At 49.7% G+C, this 20,208-nt stretch overlaps 1 protein-coding gene across 5 annotated transcripts in view; it reads right to left on the bottom strand.

The window, feature by feature from the left end:
• PRDM5 (PR/SET domain 5) overlaps positions 1-20,208 on the bottom strand; it is a 98,833-nt gene that overhangs the window by 52,468 nt on the left and 26,157 nt on the right. For all 5 annotated transcript variants that reach the window (XM_066233938.1, XM_066233936.1, XM_066233935.1 and 2 more), the window contains 5 exons: positions 16,117-16,239; positions 3,118-3,298; positions 2,078-2,252; positions 412-504; positions 58-179 (listed from right to left, as the gene is read on the bottom strand). In XM_066233938.1, the coding sequence (XP_066090035.1) occupies positions 58-179; positions 412-504; positions 2,078-2,252; positions 3,118-3,298; positions 16,117-16,239 (694 nt within the window). The remainder of the gene's footprint in view (positions 1-57; positions 180-411; positions 505-2,077; positions 2,253-3,117; positions 3,299-16,116; positions 16,240-20,208) is intronic.

The raw sequence follows: 20,208 nt of genomic DNA, 5'->3' as shown, positions 1-20,208 counted from the left end.
TGCAGCTGGCCGGACAGGGGAAGCCCCCACTGAGGACACCATCCCGGGATGTCTCACCAGCGTGGACGTTCTCGTGGTGTCTCCTCAGGGCGTCCCTGCTCTTCAGCCTCTTTCCACAGCTGCCGGCCTTGCACACGAACCTGGCTTTGGTCCGGCAGGTCTCCTGGTGCTGCTCACAACTGCAGGACAGAGGAAAGGGGCCGGGGGTGGAGGGTGGGGGGGGGAGAGGCTTCTGTAAGGCACGCACCCAGCAGAGATGCTTGGGGTCGTGACGTGCAGGACCTAGGCAGGCCAGAAAGAAAGCCATTTCACCCTGTCGCCAAGGACCCTGCACCATTCAGAGGCCCAGAATGTGTGCACGCCCAAAGGGACCCACAGTGACCAGCAGCCCCTGACCCCCGAGACACAGACCTGGAGGCCGCACAGGAGGAGGAGCTGCAGACGGAGCACTGGACGCTTCGGGAGGAATCCTTCGGACTGCTCTTTGCTGGGCACTGGAGAACACTGGGGACACAGGAGGGACAGGGGACAAACACGGCCAGTCCGACACGAGAGCCAGCCCTCGACGCAGAGCGCAGTTGTGCGAGCGCTCACCCCCTGCCATCCGGTCCTTCGGTGTCTAGCGGAAGTGTCTTTGGTGTAGAATACAGGATGCTCAACTCACTACAACCTGACTGGATGCAGTCTCCAGGTCGGTTTCAAGTGTATCACCCTCATTTCCTCCCCCCGTTTTTTTAAGTGCCTATAAAAGAGTGTCCAAATGTTTCATCTCTTGTTAGGATGAAAATGAAGCATCTTAAGTTTGTGCTGAGCAGAAATTTTTCAGCTCAAATTTCATAAGCTGGCATGGCTGGCTACAACCTACGGCCATCAGTCTTCCTACAAAATGTAGCACACACTTCAAATTTTACTTTAGTCAATTAAAAAGAAAAAGCAAATGAACTGGTAAGCCAATGTCAAGGAATTCTTGCTCATCATGCAAAGTGACATTCTGCTGAAAATGGAAGCTGATGAATATATAATATGTATTGACTCTATTGTTTTGACTCTTTCGTTTTTAATCATTCGCGACACTAGAGGATGTCTGCATGAGAGAATACATGTATACGCGGTTAACATACAGAGAAAGACATCAAGGGCACAGAGTGACATGTGATCTCGTCTCATTCATCTCCTCTTCCTGCTCCTTACACACATTCCCCTTCCAGTGATTCCTCAAAGTTGCTACAAAATATACAGGGCTTCCCACAATGTCCCGGATTCCTTATGCTCTGAATTCTCCGCTTCTTTTTTACAGGAACAGAGAGAGAGTCAGAGAGAGGGATAGACAGGGACAGACTGACAGGAACGGAGAGAGACGAGAAGCATCAATCATCAGTTTTTCGTTGCGACACCTTAGTTGTTCATTGATTGCTTTCTCATATGTACCTTGACCGTGGGCCTTCAGCAGACCGAGTAACCCATTGCTCAAGCCAGAGACCTTGGGTCCAAGCTGGTGAGCTTTTTGCTCAAGGCAGATGAGACCGCACTCAAGCTGGCGATCTCGGGGTCTCAAACCTGGGTCCTCGGCATCCCAGTCCGATGCTCTATCCACTGCGCCACCACCTGGTCAGGCTGAACTCTATGCTTCTTAAAACTGTTCTTGTACTGATTGATTCCAGCGGAGATATCAATGCAAACACTGAGGCCTGACCCCTCCCTTCAACCTACATGTCGCATCTCTCACTTCAGATAAGTCAACGCACGAGCTTCAACACTGAATGGCCATCTGGGATGTGGATGGAGATTGACTCTCCTTCGCAATGTTTCCTCGCTCAGCTCACCACCAGAACGTGTCAGAAATCAACCTGCTACACACAGACAAGTCCGTGACGGTGACGTCAGTGTGCATGATGCCCTCTCCCTGCCTCTGTCTCTCTCCCTGCCTCTGTCTCTCTCTGTCTCTGTCTCTCTCTGTCTCTCTCTCTCTCTCACACACACACACACACCCACACGCGCGTGCGCGCACACATGCAAGTTAGAGACCTGGTGGAAGGAAGCGTTAGTGCAGGCGTGAAAGCCGCCCTTCTGTACGCACTGTCTCTGCAGGGCCTGCCGCACGGGGAACTTCCTCCCGCAGCTCCTGCACTTGAACTCCTTGTCCCCGCCAGGCGTCTGGTGCAGGGCATGGAGGTGCTCGGTGAGGACCTCCTCGCTGGTGAAGCTGGAGTCGCACTGGGGGCAGGCATGGTCCCCGTCACAGCCGAAGCAGTCTGCGTGTGGACAGGGGCACGGGCTCACTGGCCAGAAAGGAAAGGAACCGCTCCGGTCCCCCTCATTCTAAAACCCCACTGATTGTGTTGGTGGCATTAGGAGCTGCAGGTTCTTATTATCTCTGTGAACATCGATAGCGTTTTCCACGGAAAATAATAGGAAGTGTTAACTAGGGAGAAATACATTGTGTGTTTTTAACTATTCCATATCTCACGTGTGTTCTACCAAATGATTACAAAACCAGTTTTTAATGGACCCCATCATATGAGCCATTCACTTCAAAGAGCCGTTATAGTACAAGTGCTGAACTGGAAAACTTAAGTTTCCCCTGAAGTGGCTCCTCTCGAGTTCACGTTGGGATGCACAGAGAGACACACCTGGTCGAGGAGAACGGGGTGGAAGCCTCAAGGGGAATGTCATGTCTGTGTGAGCGGAGCCGCGTCACACAACAGGCTCATGAGTGACTGACAGCAAGTGCGGTCGACTCCACTGCCACGGGCTGGTCAGTCCCTCCCGGACTCCTCCGGCTCTGCCCAGATGCCCCAAAGTGTGTATTTTAAGTGACATATGTTTTTCTGATTATCAAATGAGATTAAACTTAGACTATGCAGAAAGTACGAAGAAAATAAAAACCACCACTAACCCCACAATGGAGAGATCAGCCCTGTGATCGGTTGGTGTCTGAGCTGTGTCCTGGACACCCACATTTTATGTGTGGTGGGCACACCGCTGGACGCCCTGTGGGAACTGAGTTGACCAAAGTAACTAGAGACTGAGAAGACCCTCGGTCATGCAACCATGACCCACCACAGCTAGGGGTCCCCTCCGCTCTCGCTCACTGGGATCCCCGACGAGAGGCAGTACCTGTCCTGCCGGAGGCCGGCTGTCCTTGGCCATGTTTACCAACAACTGCCCTTTCCCGGGTCACGGTTATAGTCTGCGGCTCTTCCTCGTCAGCCTCCATGTCGCTGTCCAGGTAGCCGATCAGAAGCTCTGTGTCTGTCTCTATGTCTTCAAGCGCCAAGTAGAAAATATTTTCCCCTTCCTGAGGCAAAATTTAAAAAACATATAGATATGGTGTTGTACAATGCATATATCTCAATAATAATAATAATAATAATAATAGGCCTGCCGAACCATTCGTTTACTTCTAATAGTAATTAAGAAACATTTTAAGATGCATTGAGGACCACACATCCTTAAAAAGTTACGATTCCTTTTTTTTTCTAGGTCCGACTCATCTGGATGTTGAAAAAGGAAATTGACAATATTCGGTCACCTTCAACTAGAATGCAAATGTAGATGATAGTAGTGACATCAGTACAGAGCAAATGAAATCAGAATCATTATTTAAACCTGTAAAAGTGAGTTCTGCATCATTCATCAGCCTTACGCAGTCCAGCCAGGAGGCTCAGAAACGCAGTCAAGAGAACTCTGTTAAGTCACGGTGTCATTTCCCCACCCACACAGAGAGCAAGGAGCAGGCAATGATATCCCTTTGAATAACATTTAATGCAAAATGGGATGAAAGAATAAACTTTCAAGTCATAACACAAACCAAAGGAACTGCAAACAATGCCGGAAAGAATTTCCAAACGCCGGACCAGAAATAGCAAAAGAAGACTCAATGGTCCAAAGCATTGATGAAGTCCTCCTGGCACAGAAATCCTGCTACAGGGACAGGAGAGAGAAGAAAAGTTCCATCAACAGACCAAAGCTTCCTGGAAAATTCTAGAAGACTTCAGACACGGGCTAACATGGACCTAACTAACGCAGAATGAATCTCTACCACAAATGGACAGAGAAGAAGGAGGCTGCAGAGAAGAAGGACCTTCTTCCCAGTGAAACCCCAGGGAAGCTCACACTTGGAATCAAGGCCAAAGTCCCCGCAGGGCCTGGGGCCGAGCTCCAGGAAAGCCGGAAGGGGGCTCCTTAGCCCCCCAGGATGGGCACCCAGAATGGCCGTCTTCTCCACACGTGAGGATTTGTTCTGGGTGGGCTCCTGGTTTGGCTGCTGGGGATCAGGAGAAACAGAGCACAGCTGCACTGGCTGCACATTGGCAGTGAGCAAGCAGAGGAGGGGACAAGGACCCCACTCCCCACCACGTTCCAGGAAGCACAGAGCAGACCTCTCTCCTCAGCGACATCATAGCACCCGTGTTAAGGAGATGGGACCGGGGAGGAGTGGGAGAGGTCAGCAGGGAGGGAGAGGAAAGTGTGTGTGTGTGTATGTATATATGGATGTACGCTGGCATGCATGTCCATGTACACAAGCACAACCCCCGTGTAAAACTGTAAAACTAACTGTGCATCACTCAGTTAGGCAGTTACCCTGTGCAGCTGGGAGAAGGGGTAGTCTCTATTCAGTGCTCTTTTAGAATCCCCTCTCCCACAGACACAACCAGATTACTTTGTAATTTAAAAATATCTATTGCAACATGCCCTGGAAGAGACAGAAATGATGATCACATCCATCAGAGACTGCACCAGGGAGGCTTGCTTCCAAAGGCTCAAAGCTCTGAAGCAAATCTGACCATTCACTACACAGTTCATGAAAGGAGGTGGCTATCATATTTAGAGCATTCCTGGGAATTTCAGGATTCCAAACCTCCAAAGACATGAAAAGTTTGATGTTTAATTAAGAACACCGAATTAACTTCCACCCAATTGTGACTCTGAGGGCAACAAAAACAAACAAACAAAACAACAACGTAGACACTCAGCAAAAGAGAACTCTCTCTTTTTTTTAAATGAACCCAGGTGCGGTACTTTCTCGGGTTTGGGAAACCACTTGCTAACAGTTACCCGAAGCAACCAAGAACTCATCTAATGAAGATTTCCGAATACAATCATAAATCTCATGCTTATCTGATCAATATCCCAGAAAGTTAATTGAAATGTCTGTCTCGCATGTTAGCCATTCATTTTGTGTCAGCCTTCCTAAGCGCCAAGAAAAGACGGCAATTTTTAATTTTAAAACATGATATGTTAACTTACACTGCAATCACAAGACACAGCATGCCTCTTCCGGGACTCTATAACAAAAGAAAAATGTTCAGGTAGCAGTTAAAACCTCACGTTCTTAAGAATAATGCCAGCAAGGTAGGCTCCAAGAACCAGCAACTGGTTTTATCCGTGTGCTGCATACGTGATAGAGGAGGAACGGCGTTACGGCGTTACGTCTATGACTGCAATCTATTTATTTAAGGCAGCGATCTAGACATCTTTCTATGTTTCACTGCTGCTGCCGCCTAAACCAAGAGCCTCTTCCTTTTCATTCACTACCACAAAAATTTTAAGAAGTATCCTCTTAAATTGCTCCCTTGCCTACACTTAACTGATTGAATCACCCAACAACTCCTCATCTTATCACTGTCCTTCTTCAGGGCCTCCCAGGGTCAGAGCCCGCCAGATTGCTCTCCTCCTGAGCTCTCTGGGGTAGTTTTCCGATATCTGGCACCTGCAGACCCCTCCCAGCTCACCTCCTGCCCCTTGGGCAAGAAGGATTCAAGGAACATTGACTCAGTATCAACTCCCTGTGGTCATCAGCATGGTTACTTATGACCTGATGCTCAAGTTTGGATGACTGTTTTAATGTTTGTATCCGGACATTCACTTTTTAAAAAAAATTTCAGTTATGATGCCCAGTTGCTGGGTTAACAGGTCACCACTGCCCTGCAGTTGGTTCCTCCATGACAGAGTCACTCCTTACACTAACATTTCAGGGGCTGGTCACCTCCCTGGGACAACTAAGGGTTCCTGTCACCAGCTCTGAATGAGTCTGCAGAAAACACTTCAGCAGAAAGGAGGCTGTTCAACCTCACAATCTGCTCCGAGGAAACCATGGCTCAGCCCTGAGCTTCCATCACGCTGGGAACTGGGAGGCGGTACCAGGCCTGGTCTCACAAGTGTTACTCATCTCCACATCATTGTTCGTCGTTCTGAATGTTTTGTGTTTTTTAGTCTCCTTTCATTTTTGTTTTATGTGTATATCACTTTCAGCTCACTATCTCTACAGTCAGGAGACATAGGAGAAGTGCCCATCTGTTTCTCTACCCCTCCTCCTCTTGCTTCTCTCTCTCTCTCTCCCTCCCCCCTCCTGCAGCCATGCCTGGTTAGAGCTAGTTGGCCCTGGGGCACTGAGGATGGCTCCATGGTTGAAAAGAGCTCAGTTGCTGAGCAACAAAGAAATGCCCCAGATGGGCAGAGCATCGCCCCCTAGTGGGCTTGCTGGGTGGATCCCTGTTGGGATGCATGCGGGAATCTGTCTCTGCCTTCCCAACCCCCTGAAAAAAAAAAAAGAATATCAGTCAATTCGGCCATTTTCTACACTGGCTTATTAGGTATTCTTTCACCAGTCTGCAAAATAGGACTCATGTGTAATGACTAACCAAAAAAAAGTTAATTTAAATCACAAAATAATTGCAGCCAATGCATGCCAATAAGAAAAACAAAACCTTATAGACACACACAGACAACAGTGTGGTGGTCACCAGAGGGAAGAGGGTGTGGGTAGTACAGTGTACAGGGGTCAAACATATGGTGATGGAAGAAGATGTGACATCGGGCAGTGGGCACACAATGCAGTCTATAGATCATGTGTCATAGACATGCACACTTGAAACCTACATAATCGTATTAACTGATGTCACCTCAATAAATTTAATTTTAAAAGTAAATAAAATTTTCTTTGTATTTTTCCGAAGTGAGAAGCAGGTTGGGGGGGAGGCAGACAGACAGACTCCTGCATGTGCCCGACCGGGATCCACCCAGCATGTCCACCAGGGGGCGGTGCTCTGCCCATCTGGGGCGTTGCTCTGTCAACCAGAGCCATTCTAGTGCCTGAGGCAGAGGCCATGGAGCCATCCTCAGCGCCCGGGGCCAACTTTGCTCCAATGGAGCCTTGGCTGTGGGAGGGGAAGAGAGAAACAGAGAGGAAGGAGAGGGGGAGGGGTGGAGAAGCAGATGGGCACTTCTCCTGAGTGCCCTGGCCGGGAATCGAACCCAGGACTCCTGCACGCCAGGCCAACACTCCACCACTGAGCCAACTGGCCAGGGCCTAAAAAATAAAAAAAATAATAAAAAAAAAAGCGCAGCAGAATTCTGACCTGTTTATTTGAGTGAAACTGAAAGGGTAGTGGCTGAGATTTTACTAGACTCATCGTTTTAGTAACATCCCCCGTTATGAAATCCACGTTGGCCCCTAGACAGGGTTTCTTTGAGGCAGAGACCCCACCAACACTCTTGGTCACCACGGTCATCGTTTCTGAATGCAGGAAGTACAGAGGAGTTGCCGTGGAAATACAGCTAGAGTCAACGGCCCTGAATTTGGAGTAGTTAACTTGATGTAAATAGTCTTGAAATACAAACACGCTCATCACTGTACCTCTCTTGTCCCACACTAGTCTTCTTAGCAGGGTCTCCCCACACGCTGGCTGGGCAGTTCCGTCACAAGGGTCAGTCCCCCTGGTGATGGAATTCTAGCCCCAACACAGGAGCAAGAGCCCAGCTGGGGGGCGGGGGCGGGGCAGGAAGAGGCAGCCAGAGGTCGGCTTTAGCACAGGAGTAGGAACTGGCTACATGAGCCTCTTCATCATCTCCGCAGCCTCAGTCTCCTCATCCGCCAAGCAGAAGACAGAACACAACCTTGACGTACTGGTGCCTTGGTCCCCACTGCTCATTTCCGACACGTGGCTGAGATCACTTGAAAGAAACAGGCCTGTCCCAGTGATCTGGCACTCTGCAGGTTCCTGAAGGGGTCTCTGTGCTTTGCTTCATCAGATCACTGTAGTCCCCTCGCCAGGTCAACACGGGACATGTCAGGCACACGGGACAGACATGCTGTGCTGGGGGGGAGGGAGAAGGGGGTCAGACAGGCTCCACCTGCCCCCTCTCCAGTGCACACCTCACTAACTGTGTCCTCAGGAAGGTTTTCTCATTTTCTCTTCGTCCCAGGTACCTCCTCTGTAAACTGGGGCCATCAGTACCGACCTCGAAGAGCTGCTGTGAGGATCAGACGACACAGAACAGATAGTGTGCTCGGCAGTGGGCCGGCGGCAGGCGTGGAACAGACGGTCAGCAACAGGGTGCGGCTTCAACAGTGCCTGCAACCTGCCGCCCGCCCTCTCCGCACGGGGAAGCTGAGAGTCAAGTCCACTCTGGTAGATCCCAGAGCCTGTATGGACCTGAGGAGGACCCCTGTCATGACCTGTGGTGAGAATGGAGCCGACTCAGTCTATGCAGCTAAAATCTCAGTGTCCCAGGATAATGTCTGTCCCCAGTGAGCCTAAAATAACCTGACACATTAAGGGCCAAAGGGAATTTGCCTCCATCTAATTTTTTTTTATTCTTTCTGTTCACTTTTCAGTGACTCACAAAATAATTTTCCATTTTGGAGTCAGAACCTGGGCTCAGGACCCTTTATTTCCTGTGTTGCCTCCATCGGCACCCATGAGAAGAAGCTGGACCCCGCCGCGGACTGCCACCCTCGGGTGGAACACAGTCTCAGAGGGCCCTCCCCCACCCGCCGTGCACCAGAGGAGCCAAAGAGTGCTGTGCTGCTACTGGCTTTCCCACCGGGACTCTGTCACCTTGGGCAAGTCTCTCGTCATCTCTGAAACTCTTTCTACTCCATCTGCAAAATGCTGAAGTCAGACGGTATCACCTCATCCCTCCCAGGGCCAGCGTCAGGCACAAGCGAGAGCCCTGTGAATGACTGACTCCAGGGGCAAGGACACATTCAAGCTGAGGTGACCCCTGCTGTCCCTCCCTTCTCAGGCCTCACCCCGCTGACCGGGATAGTGCTAGGGTATGAGAAGAAACATCAACATGGGAGGCCGATGAAGAAAAGCTAGATCGCACAACCTGGTCAGGCCAGAAGGCCCCTTCTCTGAAGCAGAATGACAGAGGAGATTGGACACCGTGCGCAGCCAGACATTAATGAATGGGACAGCTTCCGCACTGCGGCCGTAGCCAGGGCCAGGTCCACTCACGGCACCCTCCGTCTGCTTCTTCTATCACGATCTCAAAACACGTGACCCTGGATCCCGAGAAGACGGACCTGCCTTTCCAAGTCCCTCTCTCCCGTCCACATCAGGTGTCACTAACACACCGCAGCGTCCTCCAACCACATGCCCACTGTCCCTTCTCCATGGCCATGCCCCTCGAGGATGAGTCACACAGACTCACGCACTGGAGGCTCAGTGGTGCTATGTCCCAACCACCGGAGCCACTGTCCCCGTTTTGCCGGAAAACACTCCTCTCCACCGTGCGCAAATACACCGGCTGCCGGGGAGGCCGCAGGTGACCCAGTATTTCCCCTGTGTCCGTCCGTGACTCGGTTTGGCTTTTAAGGACCAGCTGGCAGGCCGCTGTCCGCATGTGAACAACATGAGGAAAGCCGTGAGCGGGAAACTGGCAGAGGCACCAGGTGCCGTACTGAAAAAGTGGTGCGCTGAGGAAACCCAGCCTGCCCAACTGAAATGATGACGATGCTCTCCACTCTGAGGGGATAGACCTCAGAGCAGTCGCTGGGCGTGCGAACTGAACCAGTCTAGGCTGGTGCTGGGGGAGGGTGGAGGTCGGACTCCCCCTTGATCAGCAGCAGCATGACAAGGAGACCGTCAGAGAAGGCAGAGAGAAGGAGAAAATACTAAAGGAGCACGCAAGGATTTCGTGTTTGATACCCTCTCGCGTAACTCTTGTTTACGAAAACCCTTCCTCCGTCTCAACTGGTATCGCAGTATCACCTGCAGAGGGCTCAAGAGACAAAGCCGACGCCCATCAGGAGAAAAAACCATTTCCGCAGGACGATGTAGGTGACATTAACATATTAATATTAATCTAGTGATAAAAACCAAAACGCTTCAAATGACATGCACTGTCGCCCTGGCTGGATGGCTCAGTCGGTTAGATCTTTATCCCAAAACACAGAGGTTGCCAGTTCAACCCCCGATCAGGGCACATACAGGAACAGATCAATGTTTCTGTCTGTCTCCTTCCCTCTCTTTACAATCCAGTGCTCACCCTGCTCCTGTAGGAGCTGCCATGTGGCTTAGTGTGCTGCCGGTGGGGGGACGAGGGGGGGCGGGGGGGGACTGACAGGGGTGTAGGTATCAGGTTTCACCAGGTGACTGGCACTGACCCATGAAATGTGATTACAAGTGAAGTGAACCATGTCCAAGAGAAAGCTCGAAGACTCGCGTGTTTGGGCCACTGCTCCTGCCCCCTCTGCCTGGAAAATGCATGTCCCTTGGTCAGAGCGCTTCCTGAGATACCACGTGGAACCGAGCTGGGGGGCGAGCCCGCAGCAGCCCACACTCGTGCGAATGAGGAGATCTATGTTGCCATAAACCATGAGACTTCACTCGCCCTGCCAATAAACAACAGACGACATGATTGAAAATAATAAATTGATAAATAATCAACTTCCCCCTACCCCGCCCCCCTGGAATGCACAATCACAGCAGCGCTGGTATTTAAAACCTCCTAGGATTCAGGGCTAGGCATTTGACTTTAAACTTTTACCCTACTGAAAGACAAACACATACCTTACCATAAGATAACACATTAAACCAGTGTTTTTAAGCTGCTGGTCCACGGACCGGTCTGCCAGAAACTCTGTGCTGGTCCATGAAAAAGTTAAACCACCCTGATGTTGTATGAAGATTATTGACCCAGTGATCTTAGTCAAATTTGCTTCAGCTCAGGGTGATTTCTGCCTTCGCAGTCCCTGAAATCATTCTATTTGCATGGGTCCCCAGGTGTAAAAAGGTTGAAAAAAACAAAAAACACCACTAAAAGACAAGCCATTTAACTGATATTTTAATGGTATTACTGAAGAAAAACCACAAGACAGTGGCACCGTACTATTCTATAAAAGACAGTCTAGAAAACATTGTAGAAATGTCCTTGTGTAAATCTGGTAAGAAACAAATAGAAAACAAAAAAACCACAAAAATTGGAGGGAACAATAACATCCGGGCTATTCTGAGATTTCTTTTTGTGGGCTGTTTGGCTGCTTGCTTGGTATGACGGCTACCTGAATTCTGCGTCCGCATCGCTGATAAGCAGGTGGACCCCGACAGCTTGACAATGGAGAAAGTCCTATCTGAGCTCAAAAACATCCAAACTGTGGCTCTGTTTGGAGACTCGCCTCTGATCTCCCAGCTCTGGGTGACCTGCCCACGTCTCTGTTCTCACATGAGGCGAAGCAAGGAGAACAGCTCTAAGTCGTCCAACCAACCTCCTGGTCATGGGTCCAAGCTGACTTCAGAATTGAGGTGGAGCTGTGTTGATGCTAGAAGCTCAGCCCCAGACCCTTCCAACTGACTTAGACCACCCCTATGGCCAGATACCCTCAGGAGGTGACCCTGACCCAGCCGTTTCTCCCTCCACAACTCTTGTAAAACACCAAGCCGCCTGTTCATTTATGTTGATGATGTTTTGAAGAAAAAAAAAGTCTCGAAGGAAGATTCAGGAACATATATCCTTAAGAACATGAGATGGAACCCTCTCTCTGAAATGTCCAAAGAATGCCAAGTTTCTCCTTTATGTGACCTAATTCTGTATTTAAACATATAGTTTTCTATCACAAAAGAGCAGAAGTTTTTTTGAAAGCCTGCCAAACAGCAAGGTCTAATATTTGTTTCAAATACAACACATGCATTTTTCCTTCAGTGTAACAAAATGAACACATAATAAGAATCACCCATTTCTTGTAGAGCTTAAGGATTCTTTTGGTTCATGGTAAGCCACATCTTTCCTGTTTAGAATGTTCTGGTTGACTTGGAAATGATTTTTCAGAGGTCTGAACGCACAGTTTACCTGATTGTTCTCAAAGGTGTGCCCGTGGGAAGAACCGTTTGCCTATGAAATCCTTCTTCAATAACTCAGATACTTAAGTCCTCATTTCCAAAGAAACGTCTCCAGAACCAAACACATTGCGAAACCAGAGCTAGAACCACATCTCTGAAAAGACGTTCTATCCCCTGCCAGAACAGACCTCAGATTCTTCATCCCGTGTCCAAAACCACATTGGACCAGATATTGACGTTTTCCACTAAGAAAGCCACATCGCCACAAATGGTTCTCATTTACTCCCCTCCTGGGACCCATGGCACAATTAAAAATTTTCCTTAACCCTCCAAATTTCAGATGCAACTTGGCACGCCTGATGCTATGCAGGAAAATGTTCTGCTCACCTCTTAGCAACTCAGCGTTTCTTGAATGCCAGCCTCGGGGGAGCTGTCCCCACTGATCAGAAGGCTGACCACTATCAGCCATGGGACCCAAAGAATAAGCTCTCTGCCCCAGGGAAGATGGGATATTGATCCCTGAGCAGCCTGCTGCTCCAGCTACTGTTCAGATAGGAAAAACGTTACTGGGGGAGAGCTCACAAAGACCCACGTTTTGCTCGGTGGCCACCATGCACCCCACCTTCCTCTCAGCTAAATAAGCAGGGTGCTAAGGAATCAAGGCACCACCACCCACTTCTGCACCCCAGACTCTGACGGGGCCTTGGAACAGCAAGGGGAATGTCTGGTGTGACGCTCCACAGAGCCTCTGGTCCGCTGAGAGTCCCCGTTCTAACCCCACAAGGGTCCTCACCCCTCACGAAGTCGGACCATAACGTCTTAGAGGAGCCCTGAAGCCACGGGGGTCACCTTCTGTAGATTCCTGCTTTCTTCGAGGAAAAGACACACAGCTGATAATGCTGAGGAAGAGTGCTGCCCACCCCCTGGGATGCACAGCACAGGCACAAAGGCCGTGGTGGGTCTCGCAAACAGTGGCGCAAACTCAGAGACCTCTGCAAGGAGGCTGCAGTTACATGAAATGTTAAAAGAGCCCAGAGGGAGGTGAGTGTGGGGAATAAAAGATGGAGGGAAAGATGTTCTCATGGGCCATTCTATCCACAGGATAAGCAAAATGCTCAAAGGGAACAAAAGGAATCCTGGAGATTTCCACAGTAAAACCCAACGCTCAGCATGTAACACCTTGAAAGTCTGGGTCAACGGAGAGAGCTCCTATGTGACAGAAATCACAGGAAAAGAGGGGAAAAGTATTCTTCAACTAAAGGAACTTGGGGAAAGCATCAAACCATTATTCAAGCACAAGAAGAAAACGATAACCTAGTTTGAAAAGAAGAATAGTATCAAAAACCCAACATTCAAGAACATACAGAACAACAGGTAGCAAAGTAAGATTTCAGAGCATCGTGGGCACAGCTGGTATCAGGAACACTTGCAAAGAACCAGACCGGGTCCATAAATTCACAGTATGACAGGACTGAGACCTTGTGAGGTGAGTTTGCCTCTTGGGAAACTACAAAAATATGTTAAGATACTTGAAGAAAAAAAATGAATACCTACACGTTAAAAAAAAAAATCTGCTTAAATTGTGTGGCTGGATCCATTGGGCCAGTGCATGTCATACATAATTTTAGAAGTGGTTTGAATATCTCTGGCTGCCAAAAGATCCTATTTCCCATCCAACCCAACCCTGTGGAAAGAGCTCTCTCATTTTTCCATACAGAAGAGGCTGTAGTCACATAAGTTATCCAATACTTATTTGTACTGAAAAGAAAAAAAAAATGTGGATAGCTAATGACATCAGGAAATGGAATATTCTCGATGACTGTGTCTACTGGTTACTTTAAAAACCTAACTATGCATTTTTTCCCTCCTGCCACTGTGTGGTTTTATACTTGGAATTGAGTGACATCAGCACAAGGCTCAGTAAATACTAAGCTCTCAGTTTTTATGAATAAATAGAACATTGCATAAAGTAAACACTCAAAGAAATGTTAGTTCCCTTATTCTTTTCCCTTCTCTCTTCTACAATGCAAAACCCAGAAGCTGGATTTTTTCGTGTGATCCCTTTCTCAGCAGAAGATAACACTTCTGTATTCTTTAGATCATCTGTTCAATGAGTTTTAACAGAGCCCCTCTGAAAACCTTCAAAAACTTCTCACCTTAATTTTTTCTCCTCTTCCTTTAATTTACACCTAGGGGGTTCATGTAAGTCCAGCTCATAGTTTGTACCAGAGCCTATTGTTCTATGTAGCACAATATTAGGCTATGGGAATACAAAATTTAAAAACCATCATTCCCACCTGGGAGGGTTAATTTTTTTTTTTTCTTTATCATTTTTCTGAAGCTGGAAACGGGGAGAGACAGTGAGACAGACTCCCGCATGCGCCCGACCGGGATCCACCCGGCACGCCCACCAGGGGCAATGCTCTGCCCACCAGGGGGCGATGCTCTGCCCATCCTGGGCGTCGCCATATTGCGACCAGAGCCACTCTAGCGCCTGAGGCAGAGGCCACAGAGCCATCCCCAGCGCCCGGGCCATCCTTGCTCCAATGGAGCCTTGGCTGCGGGAGGGGAAGAGAGAGACAGAGAGGAAAGCGCAGCGGAGGGGTGGAGAAGCAAATGGGCGCTTCTCCTATGTGCCCTGGCCGGGAATCGAACCCGGGTCCTCCGCACGCTAGGCCGACGCTCTACCGCTGAGCCAACCGGCCAGGGCGGGAGGGTTAATTTTGTGCGTCAACTTGACTGGGCCACCAGGTGCCCAGAGAGTCATCAAAACATTATTCTACGTGTTTTTCTGAGAATATTTCTGAATGAAATTAACATTTAACTAGACAGACTTAAGCAGATTGCCCTCAAAGATGTGGGTGGGCCGCATCCAATCAGTTGAAGGCCTGAAGAGAACAGAAAGGGGACCCTCCCCTGAGGAAGGGGAATTCTCCTGCCATATGATGACCTTCCAACTAGAACGTCAGCTCCTCTAACCTGACGACCTTGGTAGTCATTTTAGAGCAGCCAGTAGCCTCTGAACTCACAGTGGGATGGCGGCTCTATGGGTCTCAGTCTTGCCAGCCTTAGTGGCATAAGCCAATTCCTTATAATAAATCTCTTTGTGTCCCCCTCTGTCTCTAGGTAGGTCTCTAGACAGATGGACAGACTGATAGGGACCCTCCTGGCTCTGTTTCTCTGGAGAGCCCTGACCAGTGCACTATCCTTTAAGATGTTAAAGTCTGGCTGCGGGGCTGTACCCAAGTTTACGCTCTCTGGAAAGCCTTTACCCAACAATAGCACAGAGTATTGTGCTGTGAGCCAAGTAACCCATCAAACTTAAAAAAAACTTCCGGCCCTGGCCGGTTGGCTCAGTGGTACAGCGTCGGCCTGGCGTGTGGAGGTCCCGGGTTTGATTCCCGGCCAGGGCACACAGGAGAGGTGCCCATCTGCTTCTCTACCCCTCCCCCTCTCCTTCCTCTCTGTCTCTCTCATCCCCTCCCGCAGCCAAGGCTCCATTAGAGCAAAAGATGGCCCGGGCGCTGGGGATGGTTCCTTGGCCTCTGCCCCAGGCGCTAGAGTGGCTCTGATCGTGACAGAGCGACGTCCCGGAGGGGCAGAGCATCGCCCCCTGGTGGGCGTGCCGGGTGGATCCCAGTTGGGCACATGCGGGAGTCTGTCTGACTGCCTCCCCGTTTTCAGCTTCAGAGAAATTAAAAAACAACAACAACAACAAAAAAAAAAAACTGTCAGCAGACACTTGGGGAATGGATTCAAGTGCTTGACAGCATGGCCTGCCAAAGACAGTTTCAGACCCTGTGATCTGTCCCCCCAACCCCTGCCAGGAATTCCCATAAAGTAAGGGATCCAGTGTGTGTTCACCACGCGCCCTGCCCTTCCTGCAGGAGCTGACGAGATGGGCTCTTTCTGCTTCTGTGAGTGGGTTACCGTTCTTTCCCTTTTGTAGCAGGTTGTCGGGAAATTAAGCGAAAGCACAGGGTACAGTGACAGACGAGTTCATGCTCCGCCCTGGGCACAGGAGAAAACGAGAAGCAGAGACACTCACTTGAATGGCAGCTAGGTTCTTCTGCTCCTGCGATGGCGCCTCGTGGACGAAACGCAGCCAGTTGGAGTGTCGCGGGTTGGTGGCGTCCAAGACGTACAGCACTTCTCCCTTGCTCCCGCGGACCTGGAACAGAAAAGGGGCTCCTGAGTCTCCCCGTCAAGTCCGTGTCCTCCGTGCATTAAATGCATCGAGGCTAGAACACGCATGACGTTTCTTCCTAAGCATACACCTCTCTCATCCACGGGAGCTGAGCCGATGCTGGATTTGCGCCCCTTCCTCCCTGTGAACAGGGGTACAGAGAGAGCCTGGGGGTCACTGGGCAGACGTCCAGATGATTCACAGCGGCCCTCACCACTCCCAGAGACACCCTGTGCTGACGGCTACCTCCTGGTCAAGATCACGTAGCTGCAGGTAGAGCCTTATACGTGCGTTGCTATGGCGACTGTTGAGGGGCTGACCGAGCCTGCAGTCCACCCTCTTTTTTTCAGCAGAAGAGGGTGGTACTGACTGTCTGGCTCCCCCAACTGGGGGTGGCGAGCTGGAACAATCCTTCCAGTGTCTCTCTCCACCTGCTTTCTGAACCCTTTCTCTACGAGGAAGACATGCTGACCCAACCAGCGGAACCCGACAGCCACGGGGCCCTCGTTTCCCCGTTTCTAACTAGTGGGCAACCACACCAAGTTCGGTTTTGTCTCTCTGCGGCCCGCCTGTGGGCACGGCTGGTATCAGGAACACTTGCATCAGGAACACTTGCAAAGAACCAGACTGGGTCCATAAATTCACAGTATGACAGGACTGAGACCTTGTGAGGTGAGTTTGCCTCTTGGGAAACTACAAAAATACGTTAAGATACTTGAAGAAAAAAATGAATTCCTACATGTTAAAAAAAAAAAAATCTGCTCTAAATGTGTGGCTGGACCCACTGGGCATGTCATACATAATTTTAGAAGTGGTTTGAACATCTCTGGCTGCCAAAAGATCCTATTTCCCATCCAACCCAACCCTGTGGAAAGAGCTCTCTGTGTTTGGTTCATGCCGTAAGTCCTCCTCGTCAGAGCCACTCAGCTTTCCGCTGGAGGAAGGGGGTGCCTGCCTGGGAAGCGGGGAGTCTGCTGGACATGCCTGAATCCAAGCTGTTCGAATGTGACCTCTCCAAAACCCCTGCACTGTAGCTACTGGGCACTTGGTCTGCTGAACAGAACATCCACCACCTAAGCCCATGGTCTTGTCATGTTGCTATGCTACTGGAATCCAGGAGAAGAGAGACAGGGAATGAGTGACCAGCTCCCAGATCTCCAATGTCAAGTGACACAGAGATAAAGACTCTAAGGGAAGGGGATGGGGGAGGGAGAAAAGGGAAAGGGAGTACATGGTGAAGGAAGGAGACTGGATTTGGGGTGGTCAGCACACAACACAGTGTATAGATGATGTGTGACAGAATGTATAGCTGAAACCTATATAGTTTATTAATCAATAAAGTCAATTTAAAAAAAAAAAAAGACCATAAATTCATTTTTGTAGACTTGGGGTAGGGAAAACAAATTCCAAATTTCCAAAATTGTACTCTATGAAGCAAAGCACCCCCAACCCAATAAATCTACTTTCCTGATACATTCAGACAATCGTTCATTCGACAAACATCTGAGTCGCTGCTAGGTGCCAGGAACGCGCTTCCAGCCTGGGGTTCTCTCAGTGAACAAGGGCAAGGAAGCCTGAGGTCCAGGCACCCGAGCAGCTGGCGTGGCCGCCACCAGGTGCAGGGTCAGGCAAGCGCTCAACGACAAGCAGAAGAGGAGGAAATGGAGCCAGGGGACACAGGCTCGGCCAGCCGGATGCAGCGGTCAGGTCAGGCACAGCCCCTCCGAGCAGGTGACCCGAGGAAGAGTTCCCAGTGAAGGGGCCCCTCCAGCGGAGGGTGGGGGAGCAGAGGGAGCAGAGCTATGTACCAGGCAGGGAGAATGAGGCCCTGAGTTGGAAACAAGTTAGGTCTGCCGGCAGAACAGCCACAAGGCCACGGCCTGGAACAGAGAGAGCCACGGAGGAAGAGACGGGTGCTGAGATCAGACACTGGCAAAAGGTCAGGCCATGCCCCGGCCACAGATCCTCTGTGGACATCCCTTCAAGCTGGTGGCTTATCCACTCACAAGCCTTCGATCATCCTGCCCTGCCCACAGCCTCCTCCTCCTGGGAATATCCACATGAGACACCCAGGGACACTCTAACCCGGCCTTTCCCGTCTCACAGCCACCAAATCAACAAACTCCAGACTGATGGCTGCTATTCAAATTTCCACTTAATCTATGTTAATGGAATACAAAACCCCAAGTCAATAAATGGACCATTTCTTACAGACTCACAAATAAAGAAGAGTCAGAATTCCTCTTAGTATCACGTTCCAGCACCTAACTAACCTTTGTGGCTAAAATATATATATATATATATATATATATATATCTGGGATCTGTCATGAAGTCGATCGACATGCTCATCCTGCAGTAAAACCACCCGAATCCTGATCCCGTGGGCTGTGCACAGGCTGCCTGCACCAGGTCCACAAAAGCAGCCGAAGGAGGAAGGGAAAAGAAACCTCAGGTGACAGTGAAAACCCTCCTGCTTCAACACAGCTGTTTGTTTCCTCCATGACTTTGCTACATTGTGTGAAATGACAGTTTTCGCTGTCCAGGAACGTGCCAGGTCCTCCTCCCCTCCTCCTGTTAAAACACAGCTCACATCGCTTTCCACGCATCCAGACATGCTATCCTGGCCCTTCTGTCCCTTTCCCGATGGACAACATGCCATATTGAAGATGTCACCACGGATTTTGGTCTCCTTGCCCAGCAAGGGACAGAGGAAATCACAGAAAGATTTGGCTCAGGAAGAGAACACCCTGACAGGTAAATGAACAACAACAACAAACAGATCATCAATATAGACTGTTCAATTCACATTTTGTCTTCGTTAAATGAGGTCAAGTGTAGACAGAGAAGCACATGTATTCTTGGGACTGTTCATTTTCACAGGAGAAGGGTCTGCGGTGTTACTTTATGACTGCCCTGCAGTGGTTCCAACTGCCCGGGACATTTTTCACGAGGCGCTGCCTACAGCCTATCGCAGAGCCCAGGGCAAAGCCAGGCAGACAGGTCTGCCCGCGGGCCAGTGGTACATGCAACCGGAACAGTTTAATGTAAGATGGAATGGCAGTGACACAGACTCAGTTTCCCCAAAAGAAAGCCACAGCATCCTGTGTGAGAAGTCGCAGAATGTTAGGTGGTGTGATTTGCATCTTAAAGAGAACGCGTTATCCCTCCCGTCTCTCTTGACAAAGCTTTTCAAGGAAGGTAGTCGTAAGTGCTGCGATTTAAAGTGTGGATGTCTTCAGAGCATAAAATGTCACAATTTTCTTCTTCACATGACAGGCCTTCCTCCTGCCATTGTTTTTAATGAGACCAGATGCCTTCGCTCTGTGTCGAGTTAACCAGACGTCAGAGTTTCTTTCGGAGCACGGGAGAGAGCGGGGTGTGCTCCAGCCATGGGTACTGACAGGCCTTGTGGGCAGACTGAAACCAGGGCTCATCACTAGAAAACGGCTGTGATCTATCCTTTCTAAGCAAAGGGCACACCTCCTGCTTCTGTTGATGTTTCAAAGGATTCCATCTAAAATCCTTCTTGCTCTGGTGCATAACACACATCAACATAGCTTATCAACCTCATTCCTCCACCCCCAACCCTGACCCAGTACCAGCTAGTAATCCTGACCCAGGGTTTATATATCCTGTATCAATTTCACCAGTAGATTATACCCAGGTGTTTATTCTGCAGTTGCCACAGTTTTCATTTTTTCTTTTTTGTATTCTTCTGAAGTGAGAAGCAGGGAGGTAGAGTGACAGATTCCCGCATGCACCCAACCAGGATCCACCCAGCACGCCCACTAGGGGACAATGCTCTGTCCATCTGGGGCGTTGCTCCGTTGCTCCCAGAGCCATTCTAGCACCTGAGGCAGAGGCCATGGAGCCATGCTCAGCACCTGGGCCAACTTTGCTCCAATGGAGCCTTGACTGTGGGAGGGGAAGAGAGAGATAGAGAGGAAGGAGA

The sequence above is a fragment of the Saccopteryx bilineata genome, chromosome 1 (assembly GCF_036850765.1).
Source record: "Saccopteryx bilineata isolate mSacBil1 chromosome 1, mSacBil1_pri_phased_curated, whole genome shotgun sequence".
Lineage (NCBI taxonomy): Eukaryota > Metazoa > Chordata > Mammalia > Chiroptera > Emballonuridae > Saccopteryx > Saccopteryx bilineata.
Note: the sequence above shows the minus strand (reverse complement) of the source record. Positions and strands in the feature narration are given on the sequence as shown.